Source organism: Hypanus sabinus, chromosome 11, assembly GCF_030144855.1.
Source record: "Hypanus sabinus isolate sHypSab1 chromosome 11, sHypSab1.hap1, whole genome shotgun sequence".
Classification (NCBI taxonomy): domain Eukaryota; kingdom Metazoa; phylum Chordata; class Chondrichthyes; order Myliobatiformes; family Dasyatidae; genus Hypanus; species Hypanus sabinus.
The window spans coordinates 86,665,547-86,685,202 of NC_082716.1; the positions used below are offsets into that span (position 1 = coordinate 86,665,547).

A 19,656-nucleotide genomic window follows, 5' to 3' on the forward strand; every position below is an offset into this window, starting at 1 on the left:
TATGGATGTGATGGGAGGTGAGGACCTCGATACAACTGCTATTACTAAAGAGTTAGTGCTGAGCAAATTGTGGGCCTGAAGATAGATAAGAAATCTGGTCTTGATGGGATGCATCCGAGGGTACTGAAATAAATGGCAGAAGTTTTGGTAAAGGCTTTGGTGATGAATTATCAAAATTCTCTGGACTCTGGGTACGGTCCTGGCCGATTAAAAGACAATGAATGTCACACCACTGTTGAAAAAAGGATGTTGGCAAAAGCAAGATAACTATAGGCCAGTTAGTTTAACATCTGTAGTTGGGAAAATGTTTGAAGCTACCATTAAAGAAGAAATAGCAAGGCATCAGGAAAGAAATGAATCCATCAGGCAAACACAGCATGGATTCGGCAAAGGCAGGTCCTGTTTGACAAAATTACTGGCATTCTTAGAAGATATAACGAGCGCAGTGGATAGAGGGGATGATGCACCATCAATAACTCACACTGAGACGTAAGGCGAGATTTCGGCTTTTATTGACTGAAGAAGGAACCAGGAGTGAGTGACCATCATATTACATCCTGGAGAATGAGGCAGAGGATCAGACCTCGATCGCCTTTATACAGGGGCCTGTGGGAGGAGCCACAGGAGCAGTCAGAAGGGGGCGTGTCCAGACAGGCACATAGTTCACCACAGGGGAACAGATAGACATTATACACTTGGATTTCCAGAAGGTGCCACATAAAACACATCCATAAGATAAGGATGTATAGAGTAGAGGGTGATGTATTAGCATGGATAGAGGATTGGTTAATTAACAGAAAGCAGAGAGTTGGGATACATGGGTGTTACTCTGGTTGGCAATCAGTGGTGAGTGGTGTGCCACAGGGGTTGATGCTGAGCCTGCAACTGTTCATGATATACATTAATGATCTGGAAGAGGGGCCAGTGTGTAGTGTATCTAAGATCGCTGATGAAACTAAATTGAGTGAAAAAGCTAATTGTGCAGAAGATACAGAGAGTCTGCAGAGGGATATATATAGGTTAAGTGAGTAGGCACAGGTCTGACAGGTGGAGTGCAATGTTGGTAAATGAGAGGTCATCCACTTTGGAAAAATGAAAGAGCAGATTATTATTTAAAGGGTAAAAAAAAATGCACCATGCTGCTGTGCATGAATCACAGAAGGTTGGTTTGCAGGTGCAACAGGCTATCAAGAAGGCAAATGATATGTTGGCCTTCATTGCTGGAGGGGTTGAAGAGCAGGGAGGTTATGCTACAACTGGACAGGGTACTGGTGAGGCCACACCGAGAGTACTGTGTGCAGTTCTGTTCTCCTTATTTAAAGAAGGATATACTGGCTTTGGAGGCAGTGCAGAGGAGGTTCACCAGGTTGATTCCAGAGATGAGGGGGTTAGACTATGAGGAGAGATTGAGTAGCCTAGGACTGTACTCGCTGGAATTCAGAAGAATGAGATCTTATTGAAACGTATAAAATTATGAAAGGACAGGTAGTTTTGAGGAAGTGAAGACTCCTGATAGGTACATGGAGCTCAGAAAAATAGAGGGCTATGGGAAACCCTAGGTAATTTCTAAAGTAAATACATGTTCGGCACAGCTTTGCAGGCTGAAGGGCCTGTATTGTTCTGTAGGTTTTCTATGTTTCCATATTCTGAAAACTCCTTTCATTTAGCTAAAAGCCAGTAGGCATTGCCAGGTTCTTTTTACATAAAACTGAGGCAAGAAAGTTGTTTCCACTGGTAGGTGAGACTAGAACTGGGGAACATAGCCCCAATAATCAGGGGAGTAGACTTAGAACAGAGATGAGGAGGAACTACTTTTCCCAGAGCGTACTGAATCTGTGGATTTCTCTGCCCAATGAAGCAGTGGAGGCTACCTCAATAGATATATTTAAGACAAGATTGGGTAGATTTTTGCATAGTAGGGGAATGAAAGGTTATGGGGAAAAGAGAGGTAGGTGGAGATCAGCTGTAATCTTATTGAATGGTGCAGCAGGCTCAACAGGCCAGATGGCCTACTCTTGCTCCTACTTCTTATGTTCCTCTTCAGTTTCAGCTTTCTAGCAGAGACTAGCAGGGTATCATCTCTCTGTATTTGGCAGCATTCATCTTCCAATCAATCCTGATGAGATTTCCAGTCCCTGCTGCTGAAAAGCATCCCCAGAGCATGATGCTACCTCCACCATACTTTACAGTAGGGATAGTGTTATCTGGCTGATGAGCAGTATTAGATTTGCGCCACATATAACGCTTAGTGTTGAGGCCAAAACATTCCACTTTAGTCTCATCTGACCACAAGACTTCCTTCCACATCGTTACAGTTTCTTTTAAGTGATAATTAGCAAGGTCTTTTTAGACAAGGATATTTATTTTTTTAGCCAGGGCTTCTTCCTTGCCATTCTTCCATAGATACCCTTTTCGTGCAAGCCCTTAAAGATTGTAAAGCCATGAACTTCATCTCCAGTTGCAGGGAATGACTTTGGAAGCTCACTCAGAGTGACTGCTGGTGTTACAGTACCCTCTTCCAAGTGCCATACTTCTCCAGCAACTGAACTTAGAGGAGCAGCCTGACATAAGCAGTGTAGCTGCAGTTTCATATTTGCTTTGCTTTTTCCACAACGGACTACACTGAGCTCTGAGATATTTTTAATGCCTTTGGGATGGTCTTGTACCCATCCCCAGATTTGTGCTTCTCTATTATAATTTCCCTAGCTTGTCTTGAATGCTCTTTAGGCTTCATTTTGGCTTGGTCTGTTGCAAATCTATCATACTATTGGACCTAACAGAGAGAGGGTGCATTTATTCTTATGAATTAATTTAAAACAGGTGATCCTCCAACTTCCTACATCAACAAATTGACTAAACAATATTATACCTGAAGAAAGTTGGCATAGTAATTATAAAGGGGATGAATACTCTTTCATCTACCTGGCAATGTGGAAAATGCCCAGGTATGTCCTGTACACAAAAACAGGACAAGTCCAACCCAGCCAATTACCACCCTATGTACTACTGAAAGAGTACAGAGGAGACTTACAAGGATGTTGCCTGGATTGGAGAGTGTGCCGTATGAGAATAGGTTGAGTGAACTTGGCCTTTTCTCCTTGGAGTGACGGAGAATAAGGGGTAACCTGATAGAGGCATTGATCGTGTGGATAGGCAGAGGCTTTTTTCGCAGGTCTGAAAGACTAACACAAGGGGGCATAGTTTTAAGGTGCTTGGAAATAGGTACAGAGGGGATGTCAGGGGTAAGGTTTTCACACAGAGAGTGACAGGTGCCTGGAATGTACTGCTGGTGACGGTGGTAGAGGTGGATACAATAGGATCTTTTAAGAGGGTCTTAGATAGGTACATGCTTAGAAAAAGAGAGGGCTATGCGCTGGGGAAATTCAAGGCAGTTTCTAGAGTAGGTTACATGGTCGGCACAACATTGTGGGCAGAAGGGCCTGTAATGTGCTGTAGATTTGTATGTTCTATGTTCTTATAGTTAACAGCTAGTTAAGTAAAACCATCAATGTATTGTCTCGTTTCTAGTGTATCACAGTACACAATGAATTCTGGGGTTCTGTGGGGGTGAGAGTGATGATTCTCATCTCAATTTTTTACCAAGCTTCCGGGGTTGCAGAAAATGCAAAAGTGTTATTCTAGTATCAGCCTATTTTTAAATGTATTTATCTTTCAAGATCTGGGCACCATTAGCCAGGCCGACATTTAATACCTATCGCAAACTGCCTTGCAGCAGATGAATGGCTTGCAAAGCTATTTCTGAGAATCAACCAGGGACAGGAGTCATGTTTAAGCAATGTCAGGTAAAATCCACCCCCACTCTCCCAGAGGGTATTGATAGATTGTTTATCTTTACAATCATCTAGCAATTTCAAGTGGCCATCATTACTAACATCCCAGATTATTAACTGAAATTTAATTCCACAACTGCCACGGCGGGTATCTGAACTTTGATCTGTGTATTAGTAGCATAGGGCTAAAGTAACTCAACTTTTGCAAACTACCAACCAGATGTAATAAAATGAATCAGCAATACATGCTTTGATATAAATCAGTCTTGAGGATCTCTTAAATAATTGATTCATTGGCACTTATTTCTGACCCTTCAAGTTTTACTGGCATCAAGGAAGGTACAAAGAGAAGAAAGATTTAACACAATTCACTACTGATGCTTCTCCAGTCAATTTTCAAACTGTCCACTTTCTATCAGCTTCATAACCTCCTGAGGTAGAACTTTACGCTCATGCATGTGTCCTGGATGTAGTCATAGAAAAGTACAGCACAGAAACAGGCTCTTTGTCCCATCTAGTCCATCTACTCCCGTCAACCTACACCAGGACCATAGCCCTTTGTACTCCCACTATCCAAGTATCTATCCAAACTTCTCTTAAACGTTGAAATCAACCTTGCATGCACCACTCACTGGCAACTCATTCCACACTCTCACAACCCTCAATGTTTCATTGAACCTTTTACCTTTCATCCTTAACTAGTGACCACTATGTGTGGTCCCACCCAGCCTCAGCAGAAAAAGCCTGCTTGCATTTACCCTATCTCTACCCCTCATAATCGTGTATACCTCTATCAAATCTCTCCTCAATCTTTTATATTCGAAGAAATCAAATCCTAATCTATTCAATCTTTCTTTGTATTTCCTCTAGTCCTGGCAGCATGCTTGTAACTTTTCTCTGTACTCTTTCAACCTTCTTTACATCCTCCCTGTAGGTAGATAATTAAAACTACACACAATTCTTCAAATTGAGCTGCACCAATGCCTTGTACAACTTCAACAGAGCATCACATCTCCTGTACTCAACACTTTGATTTATGATTCCTTACAGGAAATTCTTAAAGAGATCAATCTCTCACTTGTGGCCCTTTGGATTTGCTACTAAAACCATACATTGTTAAGTCACTGTTGCTAAACACAGACCCAGTGCAAAACACATAAGTGTTAGGAATCTACTTTGAAAGCCTAACCCAGCCACACAATAGACAACATTTCCTTAGTTTTAAAGAACTGTGGATTACTGGATTTCTATGACACTTGCCTACCTCATAGGCTATCTATCTTAGCCTGACAGCTCAATCAAACAACAAGCAGAAGGTAAAACATAGGGCGCAACTTATCCATTCTAACCTAACCTAAAATGTATTACACGAGAAGCTAATGTAATCTCAGTTAATTAAAAACTACTGTCAGTATTGATGACTATGGAACTATAGCGGTAAAAATCAAGTTGCTCCAGCATTGCTCCCTTCCTTTAGCTGTTAATGTGATTGAGTCTTTACTGTCAGAACAGCATATTTTGTTCATTGTCATCACTAAGAGAGCTTGCATTTATTGCCCACAATTAACTGCCCATGAACATGAACTGGGCCAGTGCAGAGGGGCAGCTAAGAGTCACCCATTTCATGGGTCTGGAAAAGAAGGTAAGTATGGCAAACCCCAAAAGGACAATAGTGAACCAGGTGCTTTTTTACTTCTAGTCAAAATCTGTTATTTTAATGGTTACCGACTGAAACACTTTATTTCAGGTTAATCACTTTCCAGTGTTGGAATTTGTACTCATGTTTGAAGGGCAATATCCCCTGGGATAATGAGACTTCAAGGAAGTCCAGCATTCTCCCCCTCCCTCACCCCCACCCAAGCATTCAGAGAACATCACGGCACGTGAGGTAGTCCTTCAACATTACTGCTATTGCTGGCACTGTAAATAATTAACCAGGCAGTTTACTCCCACTGTTCTTTATCCCTTGTCCTCAATTGTTTCCTTTTCAGGGATTCACAGCTACTCTTCAATCTACCTTCCTAATCTATTAAACTGTACACTCCAGATCCCAGCAACTATTTTATTCCCACATGTCACATATGGTTCTTTTGACATAAATCTCTGTTCTCACACTGGTATCCCTTCTGTCACTAGCAAACAACAGACCAGAATGTTCTGTCACCGATTCCACTTGTGACTAACTTACAACAATGTCCAAACGTATCTTGCATGGATCTTGTGATATCAGCTTACTGCTAAATATAACCTTGATTCTCAATGGCAAAACCATCATATGGGGAAACAAGAACGTGCACAAAAACCAAAAACAATTACCTCCTGTATTACTAAGCACCAATTCAAAATAAGAACATGTAAAAGTATTCAACTAAATACATTAACTCAGAATAAAATTAATCTCAGTTCCTCACAGTTGTTCTTCTGTGTTCCATTTGAATATTGATACTGGTCCTGATTTAACCCAGCACACATTGACTGAGTACTTTCCCCAGAATAAGTGATGGATCATTGCCACAATTCCCCCTTTGGTGATGGACCACAGTATAAATGAGAAAGTACTAATGAAAATAGGCCATCAAATGTGGAACATTCATGTTTGTATCCTTAATGCAATAACTCATACTTGGAACTGCCAGCATTTACCCAGAAAATCCAACCCAATTTCTCCTTAGTTCAAACTCTCAAGACTTTGAACACATCTGTCAAAATTGTGCATACTGAAGATGATCCTTTCTTTAGTTTCTCATTCTTGGAATGATTCCAGCAAATCTCCTCTTTGGCTTTAATCTAGACACAGTGCAGTCTTTTGGACACAATATTAAATTCTACAACTCCAGGTAACTTGATTTCAGTCTGCTTCATCTGCCCATCTGTGATATTGGCTCAGATTGTTCTTTTTTCTATTTTTTTTCTCTGGGAGAAGAGTACGTGATCACCCCAACCTGCTAGGCATTAACATTCTGCTCTACATTTCACAACTCCTGCATTCTTTTGACTATGTTCTCAATCTCTTCCACAGCCCTTCTAAGACTTAAATGGTACTCCTAAACTGTGGCTCCCAAAATCAAATGTAAAAATCCAACATCACACACACTCAATGCCTCGAATAAAACATTGAGCTACATGAACATAAGTGAGACTGCTGACATCTGATTCTGAGTCTCACTCTCAGACTTAAGCACCACTGGCCAGTAAGACAGCGTGAACTACTTTGAAGATAGCTAACCAAAAGACAAACATCATGAAACAAAATACCTTTTGGTGCCAGAAGCAACAGGCTTTTTCCTTATGGTCCAACATCGGAATCATGATTTCTCAGTCACCCTCTGCTCTTAACCAATCCTAAGGCTCCCACAGAAAGCCAGAACAGCAAGTAGGTTTCATTCCTGACCTTGGATACCATCTGTGTGGAGCTTGCATGTTCTCTTTGTGACTGGATGGGTTTCATTGGGGTACTCTGATTTTCCCCCATATTGCGAAAATACATGGCTTTGTTAGTTGATTGGTCACTGTCAGTTACCTCTAGCATGTAGGTGACTGGTAGAATTTGGAAAGAGCTGATGGGAGATCAGGGAAAGTGAAAAAGGAATCATGTCGGATAAGGGCCCGTTTCTGCACAGACTATGATATCCTGTGCAAATTCTTACTTAACAGGTTAAAGTACCAAAGTGTTGATTAATTGGAAATCTACATAAGTTTTTCCTGCATAATTTACATGGCAATGCATGTCCATAACCAAAGCAACACAAAGCAAGCCCAGCAATTAGCTACAAGTGATGCTACAATAACTGGATTTACTAGAGCTTTTACATGTTGCAAACCATCTCCTGGCATGTCATGGGAGCCTAATCAAATAAAATTTGACAGCAAGTTACAAAACAAAATTTTAGGATAGATAAAGAAAACACAAATACATCAGATATAAGAATGATCCTGAAAAAAGAAAATGTAGAAAAGGAAATAAGTCTAAGGTGGGAATTGTAGAATTTAAAGCCTTGATAGCTAAAGATCTGATTAAAAGCAGATATCAATATGGAGGGGCGTTCAGAGCTATAGGACCAGAAGAAGTAAGGGATAAGGCCATGAATGTTTGAAAACATGAATGGAAATTTTATGGGGACCAAAGAAGCATTAGGTGACAGACTCAGTACAATTTTGGACAGGGTAGCAATGTTTTGTAATGTTTGGAAAGTGGAAGATGCATGATGATCAGCAACACATCACAACAATCAAACCAGCCTTGAAAGAGAACTTCAGCAGCTAGCAAGCTGGCAGAGATTGAGATGGGCTGCTTTATGGCAGTGGTACTAACCAAAATCAGTGACAGGGAGTTAATCTCAGGGTTAAGATGTATGAACAAGATTGAACAGTCTGGTTCAGCCTCAGAGTGACATTGAAGAACATGGAGTTGATGCCCAAAAAACATAGGTGAAAATAGTTTTGGGATGATAAGTAGAAAAATCCTAAGAAACAAGAGGAGAAACAAAGAGGTAATGTGGGGCCTAGAAAAAAAGTCAATACTGCTGATTCTCTGGCTACACACTGGATCAATAAAAACAGAAATGTTAGTGGAGTCAACCCATTGAGAATATTGACAAAGGCACAAGTTGAGGGGAATGCCAAGGGTGAAACCTCAGAAAATGATGAATTCATAGGTAAGAGGAGAGCAAGGAGTGGGGAAGAGAAATGATTAGAAGATGTCGCACTGGTGTCAAATTCCCCAAATTTCTCATGCTCTTTAAAGTTAAAGAGGAGGTGGGTTCAACACACATCCCTGCTGCAAAGAACATCACAGGTTTATCTTTGCATTTCAAGATGATCCTAGGTTAACAGACAATTGAGGTCAGCATCTGGTCATTGTTGTCCCAGATACAGAGATGAACAGATTAACCTGCTGTGTGCCATTTCCAGTATACATGAAATTGAAGGAGTAGAAATAGGAGTTGTAACAGGGCTCACAGGATGGAGATTTTGAAAGACTAGGCCATCAAAATGAAGTGATTTACTGAGCAGGTGGACAGCCACAGAAATATTATGGTAAACAGAAGGTCATGGGATAGAGAAAAGGAACTTTTACAGTCCTGCAGTAAACAAATTAACAGAGAATTTAATTCATGTTTTAACAGTGAAGCAAATGGTCTCCAGGTGGGGCAAGGGTGGAGAGGGGTCGCAGAGTGTAATGCAAGAATAGGAAATAACTGATCATCTTTTATGTGTTTGACACCATCAGAGAAATAAGACCACAATAAATGAAAACATCAAAGAAGTAGTTGTGAATGTATCAGGAGGGTAAACATAAGGGAGAGTGAACTAAGATGAAATGAAATGAAAACTGAACACCACAGGCATGGGAAATTGCTCAGAACTGATAAAACCGGTGAAGCACAACTCCGGGACTTTGCTGAGAGGCAGAGCAAAGTTTTTGAATCATAAGTGAGAACAATGGAGCAAGGTCAGACAATCAAAGAAAGAGAGGGCAAGCAGAATAGGGTATAATTATGTGATTGGGGCTTTGTCATACCACAGCAGTGTAACCTGATGGGGTTAAGGTTCAGTCAAGGTTCTGATGTCAATGTAAATATTCACAATAAACACATGGATAGTAAGAACATTTTCATAAGCCAGTGGACATTTTGGAGGGGAATACTGAGAGGAATGGTTGTACATCATGCACTGACAGAGTCCACAGGAACAGCTGAGGGATGAAATAAATGCAGCTGACCTCCAGCAGGCACTGTGGAGAGAAAAACAAACAAGAGAAAATCTGCAGATGCTGGAAATCAAAGTATTACACACAAAATGCCGAAGAAACTCAGTAGGCCAGGCAGCATCTACAGAAAACAGTTGATGTTTTGGACCGAGCCCTTTTAACAGGACTGGAAAAAAGAGATGAGAAGCTTGAGTAAGAAGGTGGGGAGAGGGGAGGGTGTACAAGGTGGCAGGTGATAGGTGAAACCAGGAGAGGGGAAGGAAGAAATAAAGAGCTGCAAAGTCAATCAGTGAGAGATACAGGACTGGAGAAGGGGGAATCTGATAGAGGAAAGAAGCCCATCGAAGAAAGAGAAGAAAGAGGAGCTCCAGATGGGAAGGTAATGAGATAAAGTGACAGAGGGAAATGGGGAACGGTGAAGAAGAGGGGGGCAATTACCAAAGAGAAATCTAGGTTCATGCCATCAGGTTGGAGGCTACCCAGATGGAATTAAGATGAAAAAGGATCTAGTGTTTTCCCAACACATATGACTTCCAGCTGGGCGCAGGTATTAATTATAACTGATGTTTCGATGTCAAACTCCACTACCTTCATCAGGAATGATGTCTGGGTATTTCTAATCCAGTGGTATTTATACCCCTGTAGTCAGTCCCTCCTGATTGGTTACTCCTTATCCAATCAGGTTTCTGCTCTCCATCCTTCTTTACAATCGAATTCCAGTTCTTACTTAGAGTGAGATCTTCAACTTTGTTAAAATTCTTTTCCTCTAATTTATTTCCAATGGCTTCCTTTACCAGGCAGTCTCAAAAGCCTTTGGCACTGCACGGTATTTTATGCCATCAAAGTCAATCCAATGGCCATTGTGAATGGAAGGTTCTGCTACTGCTGATTTCTCCCGGAACTGGAATTCGATTGTAAAAGAGATGGGAGAGCAGAAACCTGATTGAATGAAAACTAACCAATCAGGAGGGACGGACCGCAAGGGTGTAAATAGCACTGGACTAGACATGCCCAGGAATCTTCCCTGATGAAGATAGCAGAACTTATCATCGAGATGTCAGTTATAATCGAAACCTGTATCTGTCTGGAAGCTCGAGAAGAGTTTATTCAGAATATAAGATGTTGCTCCAACCTGAGCCTGCTCTGATCAAGACAGTAGAGGCCATGGACTGACATGTCGGGATGGTAATGGGAAATAGAATTAAAATGGGTAGACTCTGGGAAGTCCAGCTTTTAATAGCAGACCGAGCATAGGTGCTCAGCAAAGCGGTCTCCCAATCTACATCGGGTCTCACCAATATACAGGAGGCCACACCAGGAGCACCGGATGCAATAAATGACCCCAACAGACTCACAGGTGAAGTGTCCCCTCATCTGGAAGGACTGTTTGGGGACCTGAACGATCCCTGCAGAAAGTGGGGGGAGATGTGCTTGGTGGCAGGATCCCGCTGGAGACAGTGGTAGTTGCAGAGAATTACATGCTGGATCCTATTGGTAATGGTGAAAGTTATGGAGAATTACGTGCTGGATCCCTCCTTCACCATCTACGCTACCCTCACTGGCATCTTTTCCATTCCACACACATCTGTCCTCACCCCATCAGGGACAGGGTTCCTCTTGACCTCACCTACCCACCCAGTAGTGTCCAGTCACAAGACCCAGTAGCTGACAATGCATATGAGAAACAAACACCCTTACACTTAATTGCCAATGATTGGCAAACTACAAACCCCTTGGAGAAAGGATAATTAAAGTAATAAAGACTAGCACAGATATATGTAAATTGTACTTTGGAAAATGTGGCACATGAAGTACCTTGGTAATTCTTTAAATGATTTTTCAAGTGATTTTATGCAGTGAAGCCCAATAGTTAGAATCTTGCCTTTGTTTTTTTAATACTAATCAACAAAGCTGCTTAGCAACTTCAAAAGCTAAAGAAGAAATAAATCAAGTGTTTCAGTCCTAAACATTACCGCACTCTTATCAACACTGCATACCCCAAAACAAAACTGTACTTTTACTAATGAAAACCAGAAGGAATTGGCCCAGTTCAGTAGATTTCCCACATAATATGATCCTGGGCTCATTGACAAAGGAAGGCCCCAAGTTCTGTTCCAGATACAAAAATTAAATGGTAACAAGGGAGCTGCAACTGCCTCACTTATGTAACCACAAAATACAGCAGAAGATAAGAAAATGTATTCACAACTTTCAGTTCACAGCATTAGATCACATATATTAGATATTGAAGCAATTGAGAACATATTTGTGGATTACAAGGATTGGGAAGTGTTTTGTCAGCTTAATTAACCCAGAGAGATACTGAAGAACACAAGAGATACTGCAGATACTGGAAATCCAGAATGACACACACAAAATGCTGGAGGAACTCAGCAGCTTTAAATGTATAAACAGTTGACGTTTCAGGCTGTGACCTTTCTTTCTTATGCTGCCTGACCTGCTGAGATAATGAAGAAATAACCCTGGGATATTTTATGGAAGCTGGTACTTTTACCTCTCCATGGGTGTCCCACGAGGTAAAGACCACAAGAAGCTGAAAAATATTGATTCAGCTTTGAAGTTCCATCCTGCTGCTCCTAGTGAAGATCAGTGTTGCTGGAGCAATTTATTGATCCCACATGTACTTCAATACTCTGAGTTTAGAGAAGGAGTTATCTCAGTTCTAATCATCGTCAAAAATCTTTGTTAGATATGGCTCACATTGACTTCAAACATGGATAGAAAAGGTTTAGAGAGATCTGGAGCAAATACATCCAAGTAGATGAGTTTTAATGGACATGGATGATTTGGGCCAAGCTGCATTACTCTATTTCTCTTTGAGAGTATTCTGCTCTAAAGTCAACGTAGCATGAATAGTCTATCCATAGTGTCTAGTCAATGCACAAAGAATTTCTGTTTGGTTGGAAAAAGAAAGGGACAAATCATAAGAGGTAACAAAATAACTTTTAACATTACTGTGGTGTTGTTCTCAAGTTATTGATTGCATATTTAGTGTAACCTTATTTTGTTCTAATCTACAAGATTTGGATTCTTCCATTGGTATTTACACTACTCACTGTTTCTACTGACTCTCTTTCTTATTCCTTTCCCAACTTGCTGCTGCTATTTACTCTCTGTTCAATACCTGACGTAACCAGCATGTTGAAACTGGAGACCCTAACCCAGAATGTTGACTGTCGATTAATTTCCATTGATGCTGCTTGACCTGCTGACTTCCTCCAACATTTTGTGGTGTTGCTCTGGATTTTCCCAACTTCTGCAGAATCTCCTGTGTTTCTAATTTCCCTCAACCTTAGTGTATGACATGGATACGAATTAAAACTAGAAAATGCCCTACAATAATGAGGAAAGTAAACATACACTAATTGATTCTCTTCCCTCCCACTCTCAGCATCACACTTCTCAACTTTTCACTATCACCACCTTCTCTCCACAATTGTGAACTGATCACTGAAGCAGCCTGGTGAAGTGGAGGGGTTTCAGAATCTGTAAATGATCCCAATTTACCTCCTGAAGTGCATCAACCCATTGAAAATTTCTTTGACTGGATGAGAAATGCTTTAAATATATTGAGTGTGTTGGTGCAGATAGAATGGTGATGGTCCGCTAATAACCCTGTCATTCTGATTTCAAGCACACTCTGCAGAAATTCTTTATGATTTTTTTAACATGTGTCATTTATAAATATAGCAATAAACCCCAATAATCCAACACCCAATAGCTTAGAATATGGGACAGCCCAAGATTTGGCTCATCTGTTAGCCAAAAGTGTTAGGCAGGGATCTGGAATGTGAGCTAAGGCCAGGGTTTCACACACTGGCGTCTGGATTGGACAGGTTTGCATCTGCATCCAGAATCCACAGTGCTTAAATATTTCCTGCTCCCTGTAAACTCATGGGGTTCACTGGAAAATGTATTATACTGCTGTGTAGCCTGTACAAAAAGTGAAATAAAAGTATGTTTGAGTCTTCAGGAGGGTAATATCCAAGTATCCAGAAAATCTACCCATCCAGTACCAAAGTCCTGAGTCTACTAGATTGTCTCTTTGTAACTTCCCTCCACTCACTGAGTGCAACATGTATTGGGACACTCTGTGGCTGTAAAAAGGAAGGAATAAACTGTAAATATTTCTTTTCAATGAAGACTGCTACTATCCTGGTAACTAAGAAAAACAAGACAACATGTCTAAACAACTACCACCAGTGGCTCTGACACCTCTCATCACAAAATGTTTTGAGAAACTGGTAATGGTATGCATTAACTCCAGCCTTCCTGACAACCTTAACCCACTGCTTTTCACCTACACGGAAACAGGTCTGCAGCAGACACCACCTCCCTGCCTCTATATTCATCACTGAAGCATCTGGACAGTAAAGGCACCTACGTCAGACTACTGTTTATTTACTACAGCTCTGCCTTAGCAAACTCGTCAGGAAATTTCAGACCCTGGAAGTCTCCCTCTGAAACTGGATCCTTTACTTCTGGACCAACAGACTACAATCAGTAAGGGTAGGCAGCAACACCTCCACCACAATTATTCTAAACACTGGTGTTCCACAAAGGTGCATCCTCTCCATCTATTCTACTCCTGTACATTTAGGACTGACTGGTTAGATTCTGCTCTAACTCCATCTACAACTTTTCAGGCGATGCCACTGCAGTGGGCCATATCTCAAATAACAACAAGTCAGAGTATAAGAAGGAAATAGGGAGCTTAGTAACATGGTGTCATAAAAACAACCTTTCTCTCAACGTCAGCAAAACAAAAGAGCTGGTAATTGACTTCAGGAAGGGGGCTATGCACATGTTGAGTTTGAGTGGATTAAGAGTTTCTAGTTCCTAGGAGTGAACATCACCATTAGCCTGTCCTGGTCCAATCGCGTATCACTGCTCATAATTGTTTCTTCTTCTTCAGGAGGTGAAAGAAATTTGGCATGGTCCCATTGACCCTTACCAATTTTTATCAATGCAGCAGAAAGTATCCTCAGGATAGATCACAGCTTGGTACTGCAATTGTCCTGCAAACGTCCACAAGAAACTGCGGAGAGCCGTAGACAGTGCTCAGCACGTCACAGGAACCATGGACTCTACTTATCACTACATCAGGAAAACAGCCAAACATGCCACACACCCTAGTCATTCTCTCTTCTCCCCCCCTTCCATCGAGCAGAAGATACAAAAGCCTGAAAACACAGGCGCAAAGACAGCTTCTACCCTACTGGTATGAGAATATTAAATAAAATATTTCCCTAGTACGATAAGTGGAACACCTGACCTCACAACCTACCTTATCATCTTGGATGTAACTGTTTACCTGCACACCACTTTCACTGTCGCTGTTACACTTTATTCTCCATTACTATTGTTTTACCTTGTTCTAGCTCAATGTACTGTGTAATTTGATATGTATCTCAGAACATCTGACAATAATAAACCAGTTCCATTTCTCTGCAACACATAAGCCACTAAGCTCTCACAGCTCTGCCCCAGGTCATCAACAACTCCTGCTCCCAATCTCCACAGTAACCAAGTATCACCAATCCCTAGGAATGTATCCCACTACCCCGCTAGTATAGAACCCTGGTAGTATATCACCAACCCGTGCAACATCCTGCCTACAACCAAACCCTTCACCACCTTCCCATTACCAACTCCCTCATTAGCCCCAATATCAAATCTCAATGACAGCCTTAAGGCCAACTCAACAGTACCCACCTATGACTATCATTTTACATCAGTCATCACACTACAAACCCACAAATCATCCTTCATTATCAACCCATCCTGAATAGTCCAACTACCAAACCACTTCCAGCCCACCACATTACCCTCTTACTATCTTCCCAGCACTGCACATTCCAACAACCTACAAACCACAACCCACCACTCCTATACTACTAGCCCTCGACAATATCCCTCTACCTCTGACCTACTTCAGGGGAGCCACTATCAATGTACCATAGCACCCTTTGACTATCAGCTTCTTTTAACTTGCCCACACAGTCAAGCCTCCTCATGACGCATATCAGTGCAAACCCTCCACAGAAGCCTCCTCATGCTACCCAATCATAATGTCCCCTTCTAGCCACCCTAACTCAGCATGTTGTTGCACCTTGCCCCCCTCTCCTCTCCAACCCAGGAACAACTTATCTATTCTTCCATAAATAGAAACTATATGTTCTACCCGAGTCACTCCGGGTGGTAACAAGTTGCAATTTCTCTCCGTTGAATGTTCTGCCCTGCATTGATATGCACACCTGTGATGAGCTATGTGATTTAGAAGGTTCATTTAGAAGTAGCTGCCGAAGGGAAACCTCCCCAAGAGGTTGTTACATCGTGTGAGATTAAAGAATTATTTACACACATTGTCAGAATTTACTCACCATTTACTGACCCTCGCAACCTGTCCAGGGCAAATGGTTTAATTTAAACAATAAGTGGCATTGCTACAGATGCAGTGAGTGGATATTACTTCCATAATCTACTCTCTAATCTGTTGCAGTTTTTGATTTTAAAGGTTTAATTCTCTCCCTGATATTTAACCTTTTGTAAAGCAATTAGCATGTAGATAATTATTCAACACAGACCAAAACCTCTTAAAAAGTATGCATACCTAAGTACTTTTTCATAATATTATCTTGTGATGTAACAAGGAAGCATGTATTAAGGACATTATTTTCAGCAAATCTCAAATTTAAGATGGTTTTAGGCAGCATGGAATCACAGTTTCAACCCCTTATACCTGATGGCTTGGGAAAATTGCTCCCTCCCATGGCTGAATTCTGAGCTTATGGCTGAGATTATTAGTTTTAAGTGTACAGTTGATCATTCTAGACCTTACACAGGGACTTACCTTTCATAAAGCATCCCACTGATTGGTGGCAGCCAGTGAATAGCTACAGAGTCCGGAGTCTGTCCAATCACCTCTGGAGCCACTGAAATGGGTGCAGGTTTTTTAGAATACATCCAGCCTTGATACACCAGGTCTATGTAACAATGCATACGGGCCACTTGGTTTGGTGTAAAGTTATTAGTGCAGCTATCATCTGTAGAAGGAAAGGAAGAAAGATGGGCATATTTATATTTAGGAGATAATTGTTGTAATTTCATTCAAAATAAAAGATTCACAAAATCTTAAACAGAAATGACATCTGGAAATGACACAGCCTGCTTCAAAAACAAAATTCTGTTCATCATTTGGAGTACAGATTTGGACAATGTTTGGTCTTTCCCTGAACCATGGGTGCACTCTCAACCATCTCATGCTCCAAAGCCCTCCTAACTCAGATCAATTCTTCAGAAATCAAACCTTAGAGTTTAACAGCTCAGTTTGGATGATTGATTATAGAAAATCTTATAGAACCTGGTACCATTATACCCTTCTTTGATGACAATACAATTAAAACAAAAAAAAAGTAGACTTGTGAGCCATATTTAAGTCTGGTTTCCATATTAATCCACACATATATGAATTGGCCTCTTTTTCCAACAGTTATCTATTATTTAGAGGGCTTAACCCTCTGCTCTGCTGTCTATTCACACATAACTGTGTGGCTAAATTTAGCTACAATTCCACATATAATTTTGCTGATGATACCATTGTTGTTGGTGGTGATGAGACAGAGTACAGGTTGAATAGTGCTGCGACAACCTCTCACACAACATCCATAACTCTAAAGAGCTGATTGTTGACTTCAAAAAGAGGGATCGGTAGAGTAGCAGCTTTAAATTCCTGGGTATTAATATATCAGATAACCTGTCTGGAGCCAAACATGTATATTTAATCACAGGGAAGGCATGCCAACATCTTTACTCTCTTAGAAGGTTAAAGAGATTCAACACTTCAGTGAACACTTTACCAAACATCTACAGGTGTACTGTTGAAAGTATTCTGAGTCATTGCATCATGGTCTAGTACGGCAATAAGAACGCGTAGGAACGCAAGAAGCTGCAGAGAGCAGTGGACTCAACCTAAAACATCATGGGCACATTCTTCCTCATATCAATAGTATTTACGTGAGATGCTGTCTCAGGAGTGCAACGTATATCATCAAAGATCCCCATCATGAGGCCATACCAGAATGCCAGAACAAAAAGTGAGAGGGGCCTTTCAGGACTTTCAGTGGAGCTTGAGATCACGTGAGACTTTACTTGTGGTGAGTAGGCGCAGGATTTAAAAAGTCAGCGGGGCTTGTCAGGAGCTTGAGATTGTTTGGGTCATAAGGCTAATAAACAGAGGATAGGTTTAAGCAAAGCAGCCATTGTGGGAGTGGCTAGAGTGTTAGTGGGCCAGTGTAAGGGTGTAGAACTAAGACTTTGGCCCCAAAGGCTTCGAGAGAATAGGTGGAGGCTAACGTGAGCTTCTGGTAAGTTTCTTTCTCATTGCACTGTTAGAGCAGAGAATGAGAGTTAGGACAATGGAGGGTTCCTCTTGCGGAATGTGGGAAGACAGGAAACATGTCCCTGAAAGAAGTGCATCAAGCTACAGCTTCTTACCGACCACATTAGGGAACTGGAACTGGAGCTGGATGATCTCTGGATCATTCAAGAGGCTGAAGGGTTGACTGAAAGGAGATTCTTGGTGGTAGTTATAATCAAGGTGCAGGATGTAGGTAACATTAGGAGAAGGAAAGGGAAAAGGCAGGCTACTCCACTGTCCAATCCCCTCAATAACAAGTATATCACTTGGAGAGAAAATCAGGTCTCTGGCACTGAATCAGGCTCTATAAATCAGGGTGAGCATTAGTAAAATGAGACTCTTTGGTTAGGGGAACAGACAAGGTGTTCTGTGGATGAGCACGAAACTTCCTGATGATATGTTGCCTCCCAAGTACCAGGGTCAGGGTCATCTTGGATTGAGTCTGTAGCATTCTTAAGAGGGAGGGTGAGCAGGCAGAGAGTGATTTACATCGGTATCAATGACATCATCAAGAAGGATGTCAAAGTTGTGCAGAGTGAGTTTGGGGAGTTAGGTGCTAAGTTAAAGGACAGGACCTCCAAAGTGGCATTGTTAGTATTATGCCACGTGCAAGTGAGGTGAGAAATAGGAAGGTAATAGGAAGATAATGTGTGATGATGCAGGAGGGAGAGCTTCAGATTTTTAGATCATTGGGCCTCTCTTCCAGCGAAGGTGGGACACACAAATGGGATAGTTTGCACCTGAATTGGAGGGGAATCAATATCATTATGGACTGGTTTGCCTGTGCTGCTTTGGTGGTAGAAAACAATGTGCAGAGGGATGGAAACCAGAGCACCAGGACTCTGGAGTATTTGTGGGGTGAGTAGATGTTAAGCCAACATACAAATACAAGAACCAAGAAGTTGAACATGGTAGGATTAGTGCAACTATTTCAATGAAAGGAGGATTGTAGGTAATACAGATGAGCTTAGAGAATGGATCAATACATGTAATTATACATGTAACCATTAGTGAAGCTTGGTTGCAGGAGGGACAGTACTGGCAGCTCAATATTCCAGATTTCTGTTATTTTCTTCATGATAGACAGGAAGTATTGAAAGGGAAGGGGCAGTCAGAGAAAATAGCACGGCAGCACTCAGACTGGATAGACTGGAGAGCTTGTCTACTGAAGATAAATGGATGTAACTGAGGAATAATAAAGGGATGACTATGTTAATGAGATTATATTAATTTTTGGAGGGGTCACAGATTGTTGCAAGAAACATAAAGTTGTGATAGCAGGTGATTTTAACTTTCCACATATTGACTAGGACTCCCATAATGTAAGAGGACTGGATGGGATAGGGTTTATCAAATGTGTTCAAGAAAGTTTCCTTAATCGATTTATAGATATCCCAACTACAGAGAGTGTGATACTAGATCTCCTAATTGGAAATAATACAGGGCAGGTGACAGATGTGAATGTAGGCAAACACTTTGGATCTTATAATCGTAATTCCATAGTTTCAAGATAATTATGGAGTAGGATAGGACTGGCTCTCAGGATGAAAATTTACAATAGAGAAAGGTCAATTTTGATGGAATCAAAAAGGATCTGACAGCTATGGATTGTGATAGGTCGTTTTCTGCTAAAAATGTGTTTGGTAAGTGGAAGGCCTTCAAAACTGAAAAAAATAAAATGCAGAGTTTGTGTGTTCTTGTTAGAATAAAAAGCA

The 19,656-nt window shown here is 41.2% G+C and overlaps 1 protein-coding gene across 1 annotated transcript in view; it reads right to left on the bottom strand.

Annotated features, from left to right (window-relative positions):
* LOC132402172 (pappalysin-2-like) overlaps positions 1 to 19,656 on the bottom strand; it is a 371,016-nt gene that overhangs the window by 211,039 nt on the left and 140,321 nt on the right. Inside the window, exon 5 of the mRNA XM_059984850.1 lies at positions 16,376 to 16,568. Within this exon, the coding sequence (XP_059840833.1) occupies positions 16,376 to 16,568 (193 nt within the window). The remainder of the gene's footprint in view (positions 1 to 16,375; positions 16,569 to 19,656) is intronic.